The sequence below is a fragment of the Marmota monax genome, unplaced genomic scaffold (assembly GCF_021218885.2).
Source record: "Marmota monax isolate L192 unplaced genomic scaffold, Marmota_monax_Labrador192_F-V1.1 WCK01_AAM20220418_F8-fsc00306, whole genome shotgun sequence".
NCBI lineage: Eukaryota > Metazoa > Chordata > Mammalia > Rodentia > Sciuridae > Marmota > Marmota monax.
The window spans coordinates 63,231-84,912 of NW_026694094.1; the positions used below are offsets into that span (position 1 = coordinate 63,231).

At 43.1% G+C, this 21,682-nt stretch overlaps 1 protein-coding gene across 2 annotated transcripts in view; it reads left to right on the plus strand.

The window, feature by feature from the left end:
• The first annotated feature begins 282 nt into the window (after positions 1-282).
• The window catches only part of LOC124107166 (iduronate 2-sulfatase), an 89,273-nt gene continuing 67,873 nt past the window's right edge, over positions 283-21,682 (plus strand). The window contains exons 1-8 of one of the 2 annotated variants that reach the window (XM_046465077.2): positions 283-562; positions 1,223-1,359; positions 1,991-2,168; positions 5,087-5,175; positions 8,852-9,052; positions 10,645-10,815; positions 15,573-15,699; positions 18,997-19,170. In XM_046465077.2, the coding sequence (XP_046321033.1) occupies positions 457-562; positions 1,223-1,359; positions 1,991-2,168; positions 5,087-5,175; positions 8,852-9,052; positions 10,645-10,815; positions 15,573-15,699; positions 18,997-19,170 (1,183 nt within the window). In that variant the 5' untranslated portion in view covers positions 283-456. The remainder of the gene's footprint in view (positions 563-1,222; positions 1,360-1,990; positions 2,169-5,086; positions 5,176-8,851; positions 9,053-10,644; positions 10,816-15,572; positions 15,700-18,996; positions 19,171-21,682) is intronic. The other variant, XM_046465076.2, reaches the window with a different exon arrangement.

A 21,682-nucleotide genomic window follows, 5' to 3' on the forward strand; every position in this document is an offset into this window, starting at 1 on the left:
TAGCAAGAGCAAAGGCAGAGAGAGGCAGGAAATTGCTAGTTGAGGACAATATTTGAATCTCAAAACCTTCACAACACCTCCAAAGATTCTCGCAGCTGCTGTCTACTGAGGCCTGTGTTGACAGGTCTGCTGGTCTGCGGATGGGCAATACCAGCAGGTAGCTGGGAGGCTCAGGCTCTGCCCTTGGCCCCGCCTACTGTGGTTGGGATCACGGGATCACTCGCTGGGATCTCCGGGCTTCCCAGCTGCGCGGAGGGTGGGGCAGGGAAGAGGCGCGCAGGCGCACTCGCACTGCGGCGGTAGCCCGGGCCTCTGGGCCCGCGGCGCTCCGCGTCGCGCTGTCTTTGCAGCTTCCCAATAAGGCACCTGTGGCGGCAGCGGCAGCGGCAGCAGCAGCAGTTCCGCCTTTCAGCCTCAGACTGTCATTGCTACCCTGAGCTGCTACGCGGAAGCAGAATGTTGCCGCCGTCTCCGCCCGGCTGGCGCCTGCTCGGGCTCGGCCTGGTCCTGGTCTCCGTCGGCGCCGTCCTCGAAGCCTCAGTGCAGGCCGACTCTGCCACAGGTGCCTTCCGCACCCGCCCTCCCGTCTCCCTTCCATTCTTCCCTCTTTCCCGGCTCACATCCATCCTTGCCTCCCTCTCCCTCCTAACAGTTCCTTCTAACCATCCATCTTTCTCCTATTTCTTAGCCCCCTCCCCCATTTTCACTCCTTCTAACCTTCCATCTTTCTTTCCTTCCTTCATCTGTTCATGCCTCCATCCATCTGTTCTACCTCCCTCCCCCTATGCATCCTTCTGTTTTTTCCTCCATTGTTCCATCCCTCCATCAATCCATCCTTTTCCCTTCCTCTCTCCTTCCAACTCTGTCATTACATTCTTCCTTTTCCTTCCCTTCCTCTATCCTTCCCTCTTCACATTCCTTCATTTTTCTCTTTCTCTCTTACCTTCTATCCCTTCATCCATCCTTTCTCCCCTTAAACTCTGTGCCCCACCCCTCTCTCTATTCTAGGCTTGAAATTATGGCCAAGCCCAACCCATCTACCCAGAATCCAGGCTTCCTCTTTACACCCTACTCCAACCCAGGCTGAGACACAGCCTTGATTGTCCCCATCCTAGCTGCATTATAAAGGTGCAGGGGCCAGGTTTGAGTCTCTCAGTACCATAGGATGAGGAGTTTCAGCATCCCTGCACATGACATCACTAAGCCCCTCCCTCCTGTGCAGGTGCTTTGAATGTCCTTCTCATCATTGTGGATGACCTGCGCCCATCCCTGGGCTGTTATGGGGATAAGCTAGTGAGGTCCCCAAATATCGACCAGCTGGCATCCCATAGTCTCCTCTTCCAGAATGCCTTTGCCCAGGTAAGTCTGGGGACCTCTAGGTATGGAGGTGTGCCTCCTTGTGCACTGAGGGTTGGGGTCCCTTCAGCTACAGTTTGGTGGTACTGAGTGTGCCAGATACCTACCTGAAAGAGGGAAGCATTTTCTGGAAAATTGTGGTCCAAGAAATGTGATTATCCACTTAAGGAATCTTATGCCTTCAAGGCCGCCTCACTTCATTGGGTGGAGGGTATCCTGGCCCTAACGTGCTCAGGGCCTTGGCCAGCTCTCTCCTGGTAGCGGGTATGGCCTGGTACTATAGAATGCCACCCATGGGCAAGGGCCAGCCAACTAGCCATGGTAGCCCTCCTCCATGAGCCCCTTCTTGGAGTTGCCTCCAAGTGTATTTCTCCCTTGGGGTGACTGGGGACACTGTCTCATTGGAAGATACAAGCATCTGCTTGTTTGAGGGGCTGACTTCTGCCTTGTCTTGCCAGGAGGATGCAATCTCTGGCACCTGGGTGAGGCCCAGATCCCACTGTGTGGCTTTGAGATCTGCATGACTCAGCCACCAGGCTGTTGCTGAGGACCTGGGGAGGTTGCTTGGTTACCCTGGAGATGGCAGACACATTATACTGTGATGATGTTGACCTCTGCTTCTGCTCCCTAACAGCAAGCAGTGTGCGCCCCGAGCCGCGTGTCCTTCCTCACTGGGAGGAGGCCTGACACCACACGCCTGTATGACTTCAACTCCTACTGGAGGGTGCACGCAGGAAACTTCTCCACCATCCCCCAATACTTCAAGGAGAATGGCTACCTGACCATGTCGGTTGGAAAAGTCTTTCACCCTGGTACTGCTCCATGCCCAAAGTCTGAGTTCTCTTGTTCTGTGATGAGTGTGGGAATCCCCTGCTGGGCATGAGGCTGTCTCTGCAGACACCTTTTCGGCCTGGATGCTTACACTGCTGCCTTTCTAGAAAAACCACTTCTCAGCTTGGCTTCAGTTCTCAGTCAAAGTGAAAAGAGGGTAGAAAGAGTCTGGCTCCCTTTCAGAGGCTGGAGGTGGTGCTCTGGGGCCTCCTCTGGCTCCTCAGGTGGTGGGAAGGGCACTGGGTGGGGAGGTGACAGTGCTGGGTGTGAGTTCAGCTCTGGACTGATCCTCTGCCCTGTGAGGTCCCTGTCTGTGAAGGTATGGGTGGGGTATGCACATCTCAGGAATTTCTTTGTGAATAGTACTGCTGTGTTTGCTTGTTTGGTGAAGGTACTGTAGTTTGCTGTGTCCTACTTCCCACTCTCAGTGACCTATGTCAGAGTAGGAGTATAAGGTACCACCCAGAACCTGTAGAGTGCCAGGGATGGCCAGTCCTGACTTGGAACATTGGTGTTCTCTCTCTCATTCTCTTTTGGTTTGGGGGATTGATCCCAGGAGCACTTTACCACTGAGCTGTATCACCAGCCCATTTATGTTTTTATTTTGAGACATGGTTTCACTCAATTGCTTAGGCCTCACTAAGTTACTGAAGCTGGCCTTGAACTTGGGATTCTCCTGCCACAGCCTTGTGAGTTGCTGGAATTATACACAGGCATGCCTGGCAACACAGGCTTTAATGCCACAGGCTCTCATGCCAAAATTAAAATGATGAGGGCCTAAACAAAACTATTTTTATTTGTAGAAACAATTCATGATTGACAAAAATGGAAAATGTAAATTAAAGAATATAGATCACTTTTGATTTCAGCATCTCAAGAGAGGATGCATTTTAATGTTCTTATTTTGGGCATATTATTTTTTCCTGATTTAGCTTGTATATACATTTTTATATCCTGAGTTATTTTAAACATTTTCCCATAATGTTTTCTAAAAGTCATTTTTAATGACAGTATAGCAGTCTAACATACTGTACTATTTTTTGTACCACTTTTTTTTAGGTTTTCATTGGGTTGACCATCTCTAGAAGCAGATTGAACTGCTTATTGGCACTAGTAACAGGATTTTGGGCACCTGGGTTCTAGTCTCAGCACTACTACTTCTTAGCTTTATGGCTTACATTGGAAAATTGTTTATCCTCTTTGAGCCTTGGAATCCTTATCTAAAAAGCTGAAGTTATAGCTATCTTGACCTTCCCAGAGGAGTATCTCAATGTAGGTAGGTTGTAAGTATGGAAGGAAATTGAAAGCAAGAGCTCCATAGGGTTCATGGGGCAGGGTGACAATGTGAACATTTGCAGTGGCTTTCTCTGTGTACCAGTTATATTAGCAGGCTTGGCAGTTTTCTCCCAGAGACTAGTTGGCTAGTCCAGATTGGGGATAGCATTAAGCTGGGCTAAATTAGGCCCATTTTGAAAGTAAATCTGCCATGAATCATATTTTCCAGTCAAAAGTTCAATATCAGTCAGTTTCTGCAGTTTGATAGTCACATCACAATGCTCTTTGCCTAAGGGCAGCTGGGAGCAAAGTTATACTTTTGGAGAGAGAAGGAAATACATCAGAGGCAGGAGATTGGACTTCTGGAAGGAAGGCCAAAGAAGGCCTGAGTGGAATTGCTTGGCCTCCTTCCTTATGATTGGCTTTGGGCTCTGAATGTGATGCCCAACTTAGATCCCAAAAGCTTGCTTGTGGTCCATGGTTAAATACATTTTTCAATGGGGTCTGTTGTCAACACCTGTTCTATTAGAATTGGGCTTGCTCAAGGATGGCAGTACCCACCACTAAGTGCCAAGTACATGCCATTTACTATGTTGGCCTCTAGCATGATCCTCTCAGTAGCAAACAAGGTATATTTTTATCATTTCCTGAGGAGGAAATTGAGGCTTGCACAAGTAGTTTTCCCAAGCAGGCATAGATGCTGAGGTACAGTGTCAGGATTCAACCCCAGGTCTGTTAACCTCCTGTGTGCTCTTTTCACCATGCTTGTTGTGTCACTGGGCCCTTCACCCAGCACCCCGCCCTCCAGTCCTGTGTCCTCTGGTGCTCCTTGTTGAAGCTCCAGTGTTCTCCTGTGCTAGGGATGCCCTTTCTCCCTTGGTCTTGGTTGTGATGTCCTTTCTGCTCCTCCTGGATAACCACCACAGGTGTCACTTCCCTTCAGATCCCTTACAAGCCTTGCTGACTTCTAAAGACCCTCCTTGCCAACCTTCACCAGACCCACATCACTTCTGTGTCTTGGGGATCCCTTTCAGAGACTTCAGTACTTTTGTCAACTGTCAGTCTGTCCTTTGGTGTTTGTTTGGTAGACTGTAAGCTTCTAAGTTTAGGGGTGGGTTTGTGCTTCAAAACTGAGCACTTGAATTTGGAGTCTGAAGGAATGGGTTTGAGTTCTAGCTTACTTACTTGATGTCTGATTGGCACTGGGCAAGGTACAGACCTCTGAGCCTCTCTTTTCCTATTTGCCTCATGGTGGGGAGGTTGCTCTGCTACTTCCTACAAAGGGTGGGGAGAGGCTCCAATGTGGGTTTTAAGGAACTGTGCTGCTGTAACAGCCTGACTGATCTTTTCCTTGTGAATCACTTCCACAGAACCTACTACAAATCTCCAGGTCTTCTGGACAGGAATTCATACATTCCTTATTTAAATGGAGACCTATAGAGTTCTTGTTGGTGGGGATATCTCTTTATCTCACCTCAGTTCCTTAATTTTACAGAAGAGGGGACTGTGGTCCAAGAAAGAAAGTTCTACTTCCCCAGTTTTTACAAAATTTTAATTTTGAAAGACGAGGCACTAAAAACCCTTTATATTTTATTTAACAACTTTCTTTTTCTCCTCCTTCAAGGTATATCTTCCAATCATAGTGATGATTCTCCATATAGCTGGTCTTTTCCACCTTATCATCCTTCCTCAGAGAAGTATGAGAACACTAAGGTAAGGTTATGGAAGGGTCACTGGTCTGGGGAGGAAGCACTCCTTGTTCTTCTAAGCTGGTTTTGACATGAGTTTTGTGGGTTTCACTTATGTTATTGTCTTGTCAGAGACTAAAGTTGGCATTTTTAGCATTAGGACCAATGGGAGCAGTGGTTTCATTCTAGAAGCTGATAGGTACTCCTTGTTGTAGAACTTTAGGCTGTAGTGTGTCAAACTCACTTAATTGCTCCTTGACGCTTACTCCAGATGAGGCTCTGAGCTAAGGATTATAGAAGGTACTGAGACATGAGAGGGAGAAAGGAGATAAGAGCTCTAGGAACCTAAACCCAGAATGGTACAAAGGCATGCTGTCTGTATGCCTGTTTTGGGCCTAGTGCAGGTGTTCAGCTGCTGAAAAATCCAATAGAAGTTTTAACATTTTAGAGCATTAAAGAAAAAGAATCCTCAATGTATAGGGCAGAGCTATGAAAGGACACGGGTCTTTGAGATGGGGCAGTAGCTGACATAGCTCATGGGTCTTTGTGATTTGGAAGTCATGATCAAAACAGACTTTGGCTTTGTAGCCAGTGTGGCTACTTTGGAAAATGAAGAGGTTTCATTTTGTGTGTGGTAAAGCTAAGGATATGGAAATTCCTTGAACTGTTACCTTATCCAATTAATGTGGACCCTCTTGCTCACAAGCCTAACTCTGTCTTTGAAATTTAAGATAGTTTTTTTTTCTTATTGAGACATAATTCATATACCATAAAAAGTCCCTTTTATTTTATATTATTTATTTTTACAGAACAGGGTATGGAACCCAGGAGTGCCTTACTACTGAGGTATATCCCCAGCCCTTTTTATTTTATTTTGAGACAGGGAATTGATAAGTTACTGAGGTTGGCTTTGGATTTGCCATCCCCTCCCTGACTTAGGGTCCTGAATTGCTGGGATTACAGGAAAAAAACCTGTCTCTTATTTATTTATTTATTGTTTTTTTAAACTTTTAATTGATTTTAAAAAAATGACAGTGGAATGCATTGCAATCCTTAATACACATATATACCACAATTTTTCATATCTCTGTATATAAAGTAGGTTGACACCCAAGTCGTGTCTTCATACATGTACTTTGGATAATGATGTCCATCACATTCCACATTCTTGCTAACCCCTGGCCCCCTCCCTTCTCCTCCCACCCCTCTGCTCTATCTATAGTTCATCTATTCCTCCCATGCTCCTCCTCCCTACCCCACTATGAATCAGCCTCCTTATATCAGAGAAAACATTCGGCAATTGTTTTTTTGGGGATTGGCTGACTTCTAGAACTCGTAAATGAATTCAGCAAAGTAGCAGGATGTAAAATCAACACCCGGGGCTGGGGTTGTAGCTCAGTGGTAGAGCACTTGCCTTGCACGTGTGAGGCCCTGGGTTCTATCCTCAGCACCACATAAAAATAAATAAATAAAAATAAAGTTATCATGTCCATCTACAACTAAAAAAATATTTAAAAAAATAAATAAAAAAACATAAAATCAACACCCATAAACCAAAGGCATTTCTGTATATCAGTGACAAAGCCTCTGAAAGGGAAATGAGGAAAACTACCCCATTTACAATAGCCTGAAAAAAAATACTTGGGAATCAACTTAACAAAAGAGGTGAAAGAGCTATACAATGTAAACTACAGTACCCTAAAGAAAGAAATCAAAGAAGACCTTAGAAGATGGAAAGATCTACCTTGCTCTTGGATAGGCAGAATTAATATTATCAAAATGGCCATACTACCAAAAGCACTATACAGATTTAATGCAATTCCAATCAAAATCCAAATGGCATTCCTCATAGAAATAGAAAAGGCAATCATGAAATGCATCTGGAAAAATAAGAGACCCAGAATAGCTAAAGCAATCCTTAGCAGGAAGAGTGTAGCAGGTGGCATCACTATACAAGACCTTAAGCTATACTTCAGAGCAATAATAACAAAAACAGCATAGTATTGGCACTAAAACAGACTGGTAGACCAATGGTACAGAATAGAGGACACAGAGACTTACTCACAAAATTACAATTATCTTATATTAGACAAAGGCACCAAGAACGTATGTTGGAGAAAAAATAGCCTCTTCAACAAATGGTGCTGTGAAAACTGGAAATCCATATGCAACAAAATGAAATTAAACCCCTATCTCTCACCATGCACAAAACTCAACTCAATGTGGATCAAGGACCTAGGAATTAAACCAGAGAGTCTGCATCTAATAGGAGAAAAAGAAGGCCTTAATCTTCATCATGTGGTATTAGGCCCCAACTTCCTTAATAAGACTCCTATAGTACAAAAATTAAAAGCAAGAATCAATAAATGGGATGGATTCAAACTAAAAGGTTTCTTCTCAGCAAAAGAAACAACCTGTGAGGTGAATAGAGAGCCTACATCTTGGGAGCAAATTTTTACCCCTCACACATCAGATAGAGCACTAATCTCTAGGATCTATAAAGAACTCAAAAAGCTAAGCACCAAAAAATAAATAATAACCCAATCAATAAGTGGTCCAAGGACCTGGACAGACAATTCTCAGAAGATGATATAAAAACTGTCTCTTTTAACTCTTGTTTTTTTAGTGTATCTACAGAGTTGTGCAGTTGTTAATCAAATCAATTTTAGATCATTTTCATTACCCCTGAAACAAACTCTGTTCCCATTACCAGATACTCCATATTTCATCCCAATCTCTGGCCTGTGACATCAACTAATTTACTTTCTTATTCTGTAGATTTACCTATTCTGGACATTTCATATAAATAGAATCATATAAAATGTAACCACATATATCTAGCTTCTTTTATTTTAGCATAACGTTTTTGAGGTTCTACCATATAGTAGTATGTACCATTCTTTATATGAGTACATAGCATTCTATAATATCACATTTTGTTTGTCCATTTATCACTTAGTGGATATTTGAGTTCTTTCCACTTTTTGGGTGCTAGGAATAATGTTGCTATCAATATTCACATATTTTTGCAGACATTTAGAAACATTTTCCTGGGTATATACTTAGGGATACAATTGCTAGATTATATAACAAATATGTTTCACTGTTTGAGGAATTATTGACAAACTATCTTTCAAAGAGGCTGTACCATTTTATACTTCTGTCAGCAATGTATGAGGGTTTCAGTTTCTCTAAATCTTTGCCAAAACTTGCTATTTTCTGTTTTTAAAACATTGCCATCCTTGTGGGTGAAGTGGTATCTCATTGTGGTTTTCATTTGCATTACCCTAATGACTAATTATGTTAATCATATTTCCATGTGCTGTTAGCCATTTGTATATTGTTTTGGAAATATGTCTATTAGAGTCCTTTGCCCATTTTTAATTGGCTTGTTTACTTTTCATTGTTGAGTTGGATATAGATTTTTTTTCCTATAATTAGTTTACTTGGGTTATTTTATAATGAGTTATGGCTTGGAGACAGATAAATAGCAGTAAGAAGCTTAAGTGCTGTGGATTTCTGGCTCCTGCCCAGAAAAGAGTTACCTCTCTGGTTTAGTTCTACTTCTGATATGCCTCTTCACTCTGTTTGACTAACAGCTAAGGGACTGGTGATATGAATATTAAATCTCTGTATGTAACCTTCATGATTTCTGTTTCTTGTATTTAAAAATCTGATGTTACATAATTTTGTTTTGAAAGACATGTAGGGGACAAGATGGAGAACTTCATGCCAACCTGCTTTGTCCTGTGGATATAGTGGATGTGCCCGAGGGCACCTTGCCTGACAAACAGAGCACTGAGCAAGCCATACGATTGTTGGAAAAGATGAAAACAACTGGCAGTCCTTTCTTCCTGGCTGTTGGGTACCATAAGCCGCACATCCCCTTCAGATACCCCAAGGTGAAGAGCTGGCTGAGGGCTGATCTAGCAGCTACTATAACTTTGTTATTTGTTGAGGAAGGGATTTGTGTAGTGAAGCTGGCTTCACCCTTCCATACCCAGTTACCAGGGATGCCTGATAGGGGCTACCTAGTATGCATAGTGGAGTGAAGACAGGAGTCAGATCTCAAGGACAAGTAGTCTTAGAACATGTAAGGATCTTACAATAAATATTTGGCTTTCTACTTCTCTCCACTGGAGGATTTTATTTCCTTTCATTGAAATCAATGTGCAAATGTTGGGTGGGATTATGATCATAGATAACTGAGCCAAAGCCACTAAAAACCTATAATAAGGGATAGTCCTCAGGACACAGTTCCAGGGAATTTGAAGCTCTCTTCACCAACTCCCTTTTCTTCTACCCCCATGAGCCTGTCAGATTAGATCCTATACACACTGCATTGCTTGTTGGAACCTCAAATCCTGTTGCCTCAAATCCAATCACTTAGAGCATGTAGTAATTTCCTTTTAATAATCTTTTTCAGTTTTATTTATTGTGTTTTCCTTGGGCCTGAGCAGCTCAGCTTTTTTGACTACACAAAGACGGCCCCTCACTTGTAATGAGAGTAGAGACCAGAAGGTATATTCTTTGATGTTGCAGGTATCTTGTTTTGACTGGCCTAGGGTATCATGCCTTCCTGTCAGAAACTACCAACCCTCTTGATAGAATTAAGAGACTTGCCTCTTCTGCTTCTTTGCAGAAAGGAGTTCTCAAAGCTATCCTAGCCATGAACCTTTGAAAGACCTGCTTATAAGGCTGGCCCTTGGTAGGCATTTAGGAACTTTGATTTTGGGAGTGTTGCCACCATTCCCAGAACTCATAAGTGTGGCTTACTATGCCTAAACTGTTTAGGCAAACATTAAGGTATATGCTGAACCCCTGGTTTCCTTTTGGGAGCCTAGACTTTTGGTGTGTTCCAGGTTGAGAGAGCCTATGTGATCAGGCCCAAACCACATTGGGTGCTGAGGCTTTAATAGACTTCCCTTTCTGGTAGCATTTTATACATGTTGTCACACACCTCATTATTGGGACAAGAAGGTGCATTCTGTGTGACATTTTGGGGAGAGGACTCTAGAAACTTGTTATTGTTTTCCTCCAGATTTTGCCTCATGAGCTTTTTCCCTTTGCTGATTGTATCTGGTAATACACCATAGTGGTGGGTGTGACTATATGTTGAGTCCTGTGAGTTGTAATGAATTATTGGGCCTGAGAGTGGTTTGGAGAACCCAGAACACCTCAGCACACTTTCATGGGTTGGAAGTGAGATAGGACCGAAACAGAAGGGCATCTGCCCACATGAGGGAAGAGATATACCACTGCTTGTTTCCTAGGAAATAAAAGTTGCATGATTTCATTGCTTTTTGCATCTCACGAGGGTGACCTAAGGCCTGACTTCAGGAGGGGAATGAGTACCTGGGGGTCATTAGTAAGCCATGATGTAAATACATCTCAGGCTTAGAGAAAAGGCCACATAAACACCTGAAGAGCCACAGCCTTGTGCCATTGCCAACAGAATGACAACCTTGTGGCTCTGTGTTTGTTTTTCCCAAAGGAATTTCAGAAGTTGTACCCCTTGGAGAACATCACCCTGGCTCCTGATCCCCAGGTCCCCGATGGCCTACCTCCTGTAGCCTACAACCCCTGGATGGACATCAGGCAGCGGGAAGACGTCCAAGCCTTAAACATCAGTGTACCCTATGGCCCAATTCCTGTGGACTTTCAGGTACCAAAGACATATTTCCAGAATGTATCAGGCTCTTATGTCATTGGTCAATCCAATTTCTTCAGTACAACATCCACTACTCCATTTATAATGTTTTATTAAGAACTTTTATGCATGGTGTTGTGCCAAGTGCTGGGTGGGGCGTGTTCTGTAGGACATGGACAGTACTGGGTGAATCAAAAGTCTCCTGGCCAGTGTTTAAACTTTCAGAGAAGGGAGAATCCAGAGATTTGGTGACTTGCTACAGGAGGGATGGGGGAGAGGAAGGAGTCTGGTTCAATATCCCTAACTCATGGAAGATGCTGTTTAATGTGAGTTACGATTCTTCAATTGTAGGATATGGGCAACTCTTGAGCAGCTCAGAATACTCACTTTGCTGGTACTGGAGGTTCCCTCTGTGGGAAAGCCTGTATTGGCACCTGTCACTCTCAATTTGACTGGGTTAACTAGGTCTTGGCACAGAGGTGACTGGGTGCCATCATGGCCAGTGCTGTCCAGCTATGATGTCTGATATCCCTTTGCCATGATTTGGGGGAAGAGCAGCCAGAAAATTAGAATTATCATGCCGACTGATTATCCACCATCTCTCCCACCTGAGTGCAAAAGACATGCTGACCAACAAATCTTTCCAGAATCTTCCATGTAGAGCCCTTCCTTTATTACATGAATGCTGAGATGGGTAGGCTATAGTGAATGGAAGGAACATGGCAATGTTTTCAAAGTGTGTTTCCTGAAACACCTGCATCAGAATTTCCTAGTAGGCTTGTTGGATATAAGATTTTTGACCCAGAGTTGGAAGCTGGAGATGGAACCCCAAAATACACATTTCCTCAAAAGGCACATCAGTGATTCTGATGCACTCAGAGTCATCCATGTGACTCCTGAGTTTGCACAGCCAGAGTTTGAGGGGTGAGGGGTATATGCTCCTCAAATCTGTTTGATTCCTGAGTTTCCTTATTAGCAAGTGGTGAAAGTTTGTAAAGCAACAAATTTGACAGTTTGTTTATTTTCTAATTTTGCATTGCTGGGTTCTGATAATGAGGTGGCTTAAATTGCAGCTCTGAGTCTTATGTCTGGAAGCCTTATTAGTGACAGTCACTTAAAATGGACTTTGCAATGGACTGGGTGTCGGGATGAATACTCGGTGCTGGGATGGGTATTGAGCATTTGTTTTGGCCATCTGCTTTGGCCCATATGGGAATCCAGTGGTGTCTGTCCCTTCTGTTGTCAGGTGAGGAGACTAAAGGCAGAGAAATGACACTGGCCTCACTGCATCAAGTTAGCATCAGGTGGAACTAGGTCACCCCAGAGAAGTGTAACTAAAACCACATGGTTGGTTTTGTTAGTTCCAAACAGTGTGAGTTCAAATTCCCTTTCTACCTCATACCAGTTGCATGAAGTCTGCAGAGTTACTTTATTTCTCTGAGCCTCAGTTTCTTTATCTGTAAAATGGAAACATGATGGGTGAATGTTTTCTGCAATAATACCAACTGAGGAGGTTTTCAGAGAGAACTAAAAGGTACATGTGGAAGCATCTAGGACAGTACCAATTACATGATGAGTTCTCTTTGAAGTTTTCCAACTCCCTTCTTTATACCTGTGTCTGTTGGACAGGTAGCAGAGAGCGTGACCCAGAGTGAACCCTGATATTCTCAGGACCTGAAGCTTTGGATGTTCATGTCTAAGCCCTGTCTCACTTCTCTCTTGAGCCTCTCAATTATATGCTCTCGTCAGCTCCAGCCCTCTTACTCAGCCCTATGTGAGCCAGTGTCCTCAGGTGTTTGCCATCTCCCAGGCCTGCTCCTTCTTGGTCACCATACCATGACTCCTTCAGCTTGCAGCTCACTGCACACCTCCAGGGATTGCCGGAGTGTGGACTCTTCCTTGTCCACTCTGTCTAGGTGGCCTCTTGGCTTTTTTTCTTCCCTGAATTGCTAAGGCCCTGTGGCTTGCCACTTACTGTTCTTGCCAGCCCCTTAGCACTCTTTTTCATTCATCCTTGTCTCACATGTAGTATTCTGATCATGAGACAGTCCATAATGAGGGCTGCTGGAGAGAATCCATGTAGCCATGAGGCAGCAACGCACTCAGCTGCCCATGTGAGCTCTCTACTTGGCTTCTTTCCCGTGTTCAGTGAGTTTTCCCTTCCCATTATCTTTCCCTGCAGCCTCTATGTCTGCTCATGTCACTGACATCTTTAAAAAGTACCTTCTCCTTTGCAGCTGCCTATTTCTCCTCTTTTCCTGCTTTCTCTCTCCCTTTTTGCCCCCTCTCCCCACTCACCTGCCCTTTGAGCCAAGAGTAAGGAGTGGTCTATTCTACCTGTGTCCATGGCTTCCTTGTGCATTTGTTCTTTTTATCTGCTTGGGCTTCTGCCTTCCCAACCCACTAAGTTATCTCACCTGAGTGGTCGCTGACCTTGTTAGTAAATAAGATCCATCCTTGTTGTTCTTGACCTTACTTGAGCTCTGTGCTATTTTCTCATCATTGACCAGCCTCATGTCTTCTGGAAGTTTTCACCTCCTGGGCATCCTTGCCAGCCCTCCTGGGACCCCTCTGCTCCAGTCTCCATGGCAGGCCACTGTTTCTGTTTCCCCCCACTTACATGCTGTCATCCAGGGTCTGTCTAAGTTCCCCTCTGTTCTTCCCCTTCTTATCTGCCTAGCTCATCTCAGACCTGCTGACAGATGACTCCCAGAAATACCCCTTCAGCCCAGGTCTTGCTTCTGATTTTCAGACTTGCATGTCCACCCACCTTTGAGAGCCATTCTCAGGCAGGTTACTGTGGAGACCTCAGCTGCATAGATTTCCATGTGGTCAGGCCACCACCGTGGTCTGTCTCTTCTTCCTCTTATATTTCCCTGCTCATCACATGCCTGTGAATCATGCCACTAGCTGAATGTGAACTCTAGAGTCACCCTTGGATTTATCATCTCCTTCCTCTTCCCTGCTTCTTCCCCTCCTCCACATCTGCTTGATCTCCCCAATTTCCTCTAAAATCTACCGGTTCTCTAGATCTTTCAGTACATCTTTCTGGTCTGGGTCTTGCAATGTTTTGTTCACTCAACAAATTGTTGAGTACTTCTTAGGTGTCCAGCAGTTATCTAGTGATGTTTGTCTAAAGCCACTAGAATTTGTACTCTGGACAGTAGTTTTATTTGTACTCTTATTAACCTGTAGCTCAAATTGTGTCATCTCCTCACCTTGAAAGACCCCAGTGATTCCTTCCCTTGGCCTGCAGCCTGGGACTTCGGCTACTTGGAGGGACCTGCTAGGTCCATTTCATCTGGTCCTGGCCTACTTTTTCAGTGTAACTTGCCTCCCTCTGCCCTCCCAGGTTATTCTTCAGCCCTAGGGATTCTCTGCTTTGTCATGATTCCACACCATTCCACATCCCGCAGCCCCTGCTTAGAACATCCTACCCCCATTTGTCTGATAGCAGCTACTCTTCTGCAATGTGAAATCCTCTCTGAAGCCTTCCCTAATTTTCCAAGCACACTTGAACACTCATTGTCCTTGGTCAGCCCTGGGCCCCACCAATAATGTATGTGTAATTATTTTTCACTGGTCATATGGCTCAATAGAGTTGAGAACCATGCCAGTTTATTTATTGCCTAATCTCAAGGGACCAGGAGAAGAAGGAGGGAGTACCCTTATATAGGGCAGAGACATCCTGACTGGTGTCTCTGGTCTCCAGGAGGACTATAGTTCTCCAAATTACAGACTGAAGACTGTCTACTAAAATGTATAAATAGGCCAGGATTCAGATTAATTCTTCTAGAAGGCTAGATGTGTATCTGTTCTCTTCCTCACAAGTAGAGATTTGGGAAAGGTTTATGACTGTCCTAACCTTAGCAATGACAAGAAGCTGACAGGTCCAGATGATAAGATAGGGACCATATGTGCAAAAGAGGCTGTGGCTGATCTGATAAGTCAGCAGCTCTCATGCTTCTTACCCCTTGGTGAGGGGCAAAGGGGGATTCATCCTTTTCATTAACACTTATTAACAAGGCTGAAGGCGAGCTGGCCTAGGAGAGGCTGATGGCTCCTTTACTTCAGGGTATGATATAGCTGTCCCTAAAGTTTCTCCTGGGTTCAGGGACTGTGGCTGCTCCTTTCTTGTTCTTCAGTTGCTCTTCTCTTGCCTGATGAGAATTTTGGAGAAATGAGCTACACATGAAAGTCATGGCACAGAGATAAGCAATTGCCATCTCTTGCTGGGTGTGAAAGTGGTCAGAACACTGACTCAGGACTGTTGTTGTGGGTTAAATTATGATTCCTAGCAGATACACTGAAGTTAGAACCAGAACTAGAAAGAGGCCTAATCCTCCCCTAGAACTTTCAGGCAGACATGGCCCTCTCTACCCCTTGATATCAGCTTTCTAGCCTCCAGAGCTTGGAGCCAATCCATTTATGCTTTCTTAAGCCATCCAGTTTATGGATCTCCTGGGACCCACCAGAATATGTGAGGGACACAGAAAGGAGTAGTAAATGGCATCCATCTTCCATGATCTGTGTGCTAAAATGAAAGCTAGTTCACTTAGAAATGAATCTTTGGACCTGCAGATCGTGTTGACTCAGTGGGTGAGGGGATGCAGAAAGTAGGAAAGGGAGTGCTATTTTTTTAAATGAGAGCATCAACAGAGGAATTGGGATTGAGAGAGATGCTCAGGTGGATATTATCTCTGTGTATGCCACAGCAATTAAAATTACACTCACTTTCATTATTGATTTATTATTGTTTATTTTATTTGCAGCGGAAAATTCGCCAGAGCTATTTTGCCTCTGTTTCCTATTTGGATACACAGGTTGGCCACCTTTTGAGTACTTTGGATGATCTTCAGCTGGCCAACAATACGATCATTGTGTTTACCTCTGATCATGGTAAGCATTTTGAAATGCCCTGATGAGTCACTCAAAGCATCTCAGCTTTCCTGTGAAACATACTTTTTAAAATTCCATATACATGGCCATGTTCTTTTTTTGTGTGTGTGAATCTGCAGTACCCTGAGTCCAGGTTCTTGGGTGTTTTAGGATCAGATTATTAGTCCTGGGACCTCCATCTTTGATACTTGGAGGTGCAGGTAGGTGGGGGGGCCTGTAGTAACTTTTGCTTTATGCACTCAGCAAGAACCTTCCATTTGTGGGAAAGCTCTTCTAATCACCATTGCTAACCTTGAGGGTTGGAGGACTTTTAGGGTTTTTTTTGGGGGGGTGGGGGTGGAAGAGAATCCAGAACAGTCTTGGCAGAACCCAACAAAGCCCTCAGATATGGCTGGTTTTGATATGTCTTACCCCATCCCTACTACCCTTTCCGTCAAGAGACCAGGCTTCTCAACTGTTTATATCTCCTAAGGTTGTTTCCTACTTTTTCCAAATATAGAAATGCTCTTTAATTTGAAAAATGTGCTCTTTAATATGAAAATTTTTCAGCATGCCCAAGAGTGGAAAATAAAACAACAGCTTCCACATTTTCTACTAGTGATAGTCTTGTTCATCTCCTCCTTACCCACTCCTTCTAACACTGAATTTTTTGAAACAAATCCTAGATGGTTCTGTTTTCTAATCACTATTTCTAAAAAAAAAAAAAAAAAAAAAAAAGCATTGCCTCTTTAAGTGTAACCATAATACCATTATCATACATAGAAAAAGAAAGATGGTTCTTCCATATCATCAAATATGCAATGATACAGTAGTAAATCATAGTATGTTCTCATAAAGAAAAAAGGATATGAAGAATATAATACAGGGCCAGAATGCCCTATCCTGTTATGCTACCTTCCCAGGACTAAACAGGTGCCAATAGATTGGAGTTCCGATGTATACCTTGTACACATACATATATGGGGATATATGTATGTATGTAACATATAACATATCATAAGACATAGTTGATTATACTATGTTTACTGTTATATGAACTTTTAAAAACATTTTTCCTACTTAACTTTGTCACAGAAAATTCTCCCTGTCATCTCTCAGGCCTGACTTTTCCTTTGTAAAGGTCTGTTGTATTGTATTATATACAGAAATGCCATAATTGTTCACATATTCCTAATGCTCTGTCATCCACTTCTTACCCCACTTCTCAGTGCCTAGCTTACTCAGACATACTCTTTGCTCTGAGGCAGTTGCAGTTGATTATAGTAACCCACCTCAGTGTGCCTTCCTGGGATATACTGCATCAGAACCACCAGAGAATTGGTAAAACATGATGGTTTCTGCACATCTAATCAGGAACTGGCAGGTCTGAGCATGAGAATGAACCGGCTCCCATCTAGCTCATAATTCTTGGGCTGGCTTTTACTGCCTTCCCCTCATGCAAGGCTTCTGGGGAAAGAGCCAGAAGCCTTCTCAGTTGCTTTTCAAAGTCCTTGGTTTCTTCTTCTTGGTGTCAAGATGAACCCTTGGGACTCTCACAGGCTTGTGTTCTCCTTTCTCAAATATTTGCCCCTGGCTATAGCAGACCAGACGGAAACCCAGCACAAGACTGAGCAATGTGTTCTTGCAGTTAGGCAGTCCATAGCTATCCATTGAGTATTTGTCAAGTACCAGACCCTGTGCTTGGTGGGCTAGGGGGCTGTCCATGCATGGTGCTAGACAGCCTATCATGGCCAACAGGCCTGTGGGCTCTGAGTGCCCATATTTGGGGATGCCACAGAGAACTTGGCTGGTGTACCTTTAGGACTGCTGTGTGTACCCCAGTTAGATTTCAAGGAGGTGACTCCTGAGGTCCCATTGCTGGGACCCTTCACTTTCCTGTCCCAAAGGCTTCTTGGACCTCATATTCTTAAGTTTATGCCAATATAACCTGCAAGTTGGTGCCCTAGGAGCCTGCTGATAACTGACCGAGTCACCAGGCCTCATGGGTCAAGGCTACCTTGTCTTCCTAGAGATAGTGGACATGTGGAGGTATAGTGCTGGCCCTCACCCAGCTCACTGAGCTCATGGACCCTGGAAACTGATTCTCATTGACCTCCTTTAGAGTACTTGAAAATCCCTACCTAACCTCAGCACTGTTGGCCAGAGAGAAGGAGGGAGAACACGCCAATCCTCCAACTATCTTGCATGCTTAGAAACCTTGAGCATTTATAACAGACATGAAGTCTGCTTTGATTACTGATATATGAAAGGTTCTTTTCAACTCTGGGTTTTCTAGGAGAACACTGTTGACTCAGAACATGTTCCAGCCCTATTCTGTAATTTGTAGCCCTAATATCATCTGTAGATTGAGTCAGTGAGTTTTTGTGCTGGACTCTGTACCATCCTCTGGGAAAGTTTAGCAGATATAGCTATGATGGATAAAATACAGAATCATTCCAATGCCTTATTGAATCCACTCATAGCCACTTTCAGTGTCTTTGATTGTTTTGTAAATACTTCATGAACAGTCTATATCATGAACAGTTTTTGTATCAAAAAAGATAGTACAAAAAAGTCTTGTATTAAAAAGATAGGGAATTTCCAACTTGGAATATGTAAACTATTTTCTACAAGAGTATTTTAAATAAGTTTTAAGGATGGTTTTAATCAGGGTTAAGGATTCAAAACTAAAGGTTTGCTTTTCTTCACATATGGTATGTCTTATGAAATGTGCAAGGTATCCTTGTCTTATGCCACAGTACCATAGCCTCACATTTTGGTGGTACAACCCCAGATGTGTAAACCTGAGTTTCTGGGGTTATGAGTCAAGAGATAGATGAACATAGGACAGGGAAATGATGACACTCTGTCTTTCAGGGTCTCCATATAGTGAAGAATGAACTGCTGGTGATGTAGCTGATCAATAGAGCACACGAGGCCCTGTGTTCGATCCTCAGCATTAAAAAAAAAAAAGCCTGTCTTGGCAGTTGGGACTTGTCTGCTTGGGGCCCACTGGTTCTGCAAAGCCCAATATGGGTGTATTTGTTAGTTCCTGATTAAAAGAAGATATTTTACCTTGGGAATTTAATATATATTTTTCCTTTTTAAATGTTTCATCATTGAGGATGTATGTTTGACTTTGAATAAAGCAGCATCAGGTGAAATCATCTTTTTTGTGGTAATTCTAGAGGAATTTCCTTGAGGTGATGAGGTTTTAGTTCTTTTGGCCTTTACAACAGGAATTGAAATGGTGGCTAAAGTATATAAGTTTTGATCTGATTTTTAATTTCCTGTCATTCTGTGCTTTTTATGATCCAGGGTGGGCCCTTGGTGAACATGGAGAATGGGCCAAATACAGCAATTTTGACGTCACTACTCGTGTGCCCCTGATGTTCTACGTTCCTGGAAAGACAGCTTTGCTACCAAAGGCAGGAGAGAAGTTTTTCCCTTACCTTGATCCTTTTAATTCCACCACAGAACTGATGGAGCCAGGTATAGTATATACAGGGGTGATATTGCCTAGCTAAGAGTGCCTTTAGTTTACATGTGAACCACCTCATTGAATCATAGGCTGCAGGCTCACATAGTCCCCACTTCTGGTGTATGTTAGAATTTCTTCTCAATATTTTTTAGTCTGCATGTGGTTCCTGAACATCTCTCATGCTGTGGGTAAGGGAGGATTGGCAGAGCCAGAACTGAAAAGTATGGCTTCTGTCCATGAGGGGCCTTAGAAGGAGGTAGGGCAAAGGAGCAGTAGCCCTCCCAAGGTAGGGAGGGCTGTTGTAAGATGGCAACAGCATGCTACAGAGCATAGAAGGGGCTGTCCCCCAAACAGATCAGTGGTGTCCTTAACCTGTATACTTTTGTCATGGACTCAGCCCTTTTTAAGGGGAGTATTTTCCCTTTTGGCAGCTCATTGAACTAGTTAACCATTGGATCTGTAAAATTTACTGGGTGATTCTGCTTTGTGTCATGCAATAGTAAAGGGCAAGCTGACTTGGGCTTTTAAGTGCCAGTTCTTCAAAGCTTTGAAACCAGATATCCTTTCTGCCCATATGGGGTGATTTGTGTGGGTTCCTGTGAGTTTTATCATGACTTAATCTACCTGGTGCATTTCAGAGGTAAATCATGCACTTCAGATGCCATGCTAGTCTTATATGCTCTTTTTAGAGTGTTTTTTTTTTTTTTCATAAACTGTGCTAAGCCAGGCTCCCCATTTTGGGACTTACATATTTAATCCATCTTTAGCATCTAAGCCTTGTACTTTATGTTGATTCCTATTTCAATTTATCTTGGGATTCATTATTCTGGCCTTTCTGGACCGTGGAGTTTGCTAATTATACTACCTGATTTTATTTCCTGCACACTTAATTTTTGGTCAATGCATACTCTATCTTCTTTCCCATCATCGAAAGGTTAAACAATTTCAGTTACAATTTTAGCCCTTTGTTTGCTGGGAGAAATATTCTTACAGGTAAGACTCTTTCTTGAAACCTTTGTTAGGAGATAATCACCAAGTTGTAATTTCATGTACCTGTGCCATCATCCATCTTATCTCCAAATTTTATCGCTAACCTGTATCTTTTCTCTGAACTGTAAATTTCATGTCCAGTAGCCGGTTCTACTTGGCTAGTCTTTCATCCCTGGAGTTGAACATCTAGCTCTTTTACCTTAAGCCTTGCCTTTGACACTCTTTTCAGGACACGACTACAAAAATTACAGAATCTTCTTAATCTTTCTTTCTCTCATATTCCATATGTGATCTGCAGTCCATCAGCAAGCCCACCACTCTTCATTCAGAATCTGTTCCTTTCTGCTTCTCATCATCTCCTCTGCCACCAGCAGCTGCTTGCTGAAGGGTCTCTTTCCTTGTGCTATTGATCCACTAGAGTGTTTCCTTCTCAGAACACCCTAAGTGCTCCCTTTCAAACTCAAGACAGGGGATGGGGCTGTAGCTCAGTGGTAGGACTCTTGCCTTGCATGCAGTGAGGCCCTGGATCCTGGTTCCATTCCTACCACCAAAAAAAATTCTTCGGCAAGTCTTGCTACAGACCTACTCAGGAGCCTCCTGTGCTCTCATCTCACAAGTACATGTCCTCACAATGGCTGACAAGGACTTTAGTGATCTGATTCCTCCCTTTTTGACACGCATCCAGGGTAGTTTGTCCTGTACAGTATCCCACACACTAGATTTGTCTCTTTGTTTTCTCATAGTGAACATTTTTGATCAGGGTACTATATACATGTGAATTCTGTTGTCACAGTGGGGGGAATCTTTTGGCAACTTGTACCATTGTTAGCGATGCTCACTTTGGCCACTTGGTTAAAGTGATGGTAGCAGCAGCCAAATTTTGCCATTGTGAAGTATCTTTTTAAAAAAACTTCTTTTTCTTAAGACAGAAAAAGTATGTTTAAACTTTTTTTTTTTAATTTTTATTATTGGTTGTTCAAAACATTACATAGTTATTGACATATCATATTCAATACATTTGATTCAAGTGGGTTATGAACTCCCATTTTTACCCCGTAAACAGATTGCAGAATCACATCAGTTACACATCCACTGTTTTACATATTGCCATACTAGTGTCTGATGTATTCTGTTGCCTTTCCTATCCTCTACTATCCCCCCTCCCCTCCCCTGAAATTAGGTATTATTAAACAATCTCTTAACCATCCAAAATGCCAGAATGATAGTACAAAACCAAGATCAGTTTTAACAGGAATCAATGTAAGATGTAAAGATAAGTGTAGGATTTAAATTTTAAAGGTGGATGTAATACCTTCTCATGTTTTTGGATTGCCATTGAGGATAATAATAAAAAATATAAAACACCAGGCATTGGTGAGGATGTTGAGAAATTGGAACACTTGTGTATTAGCAGCAGGAATGTAAAATGGTATAGCTGCTCTGGATAACAGATTGGCAGGTCCTCAAAATTACCATATGACTGAGCAGTTCCACACCTAAATATATATACTGCACAATTGAACACAGGTATTC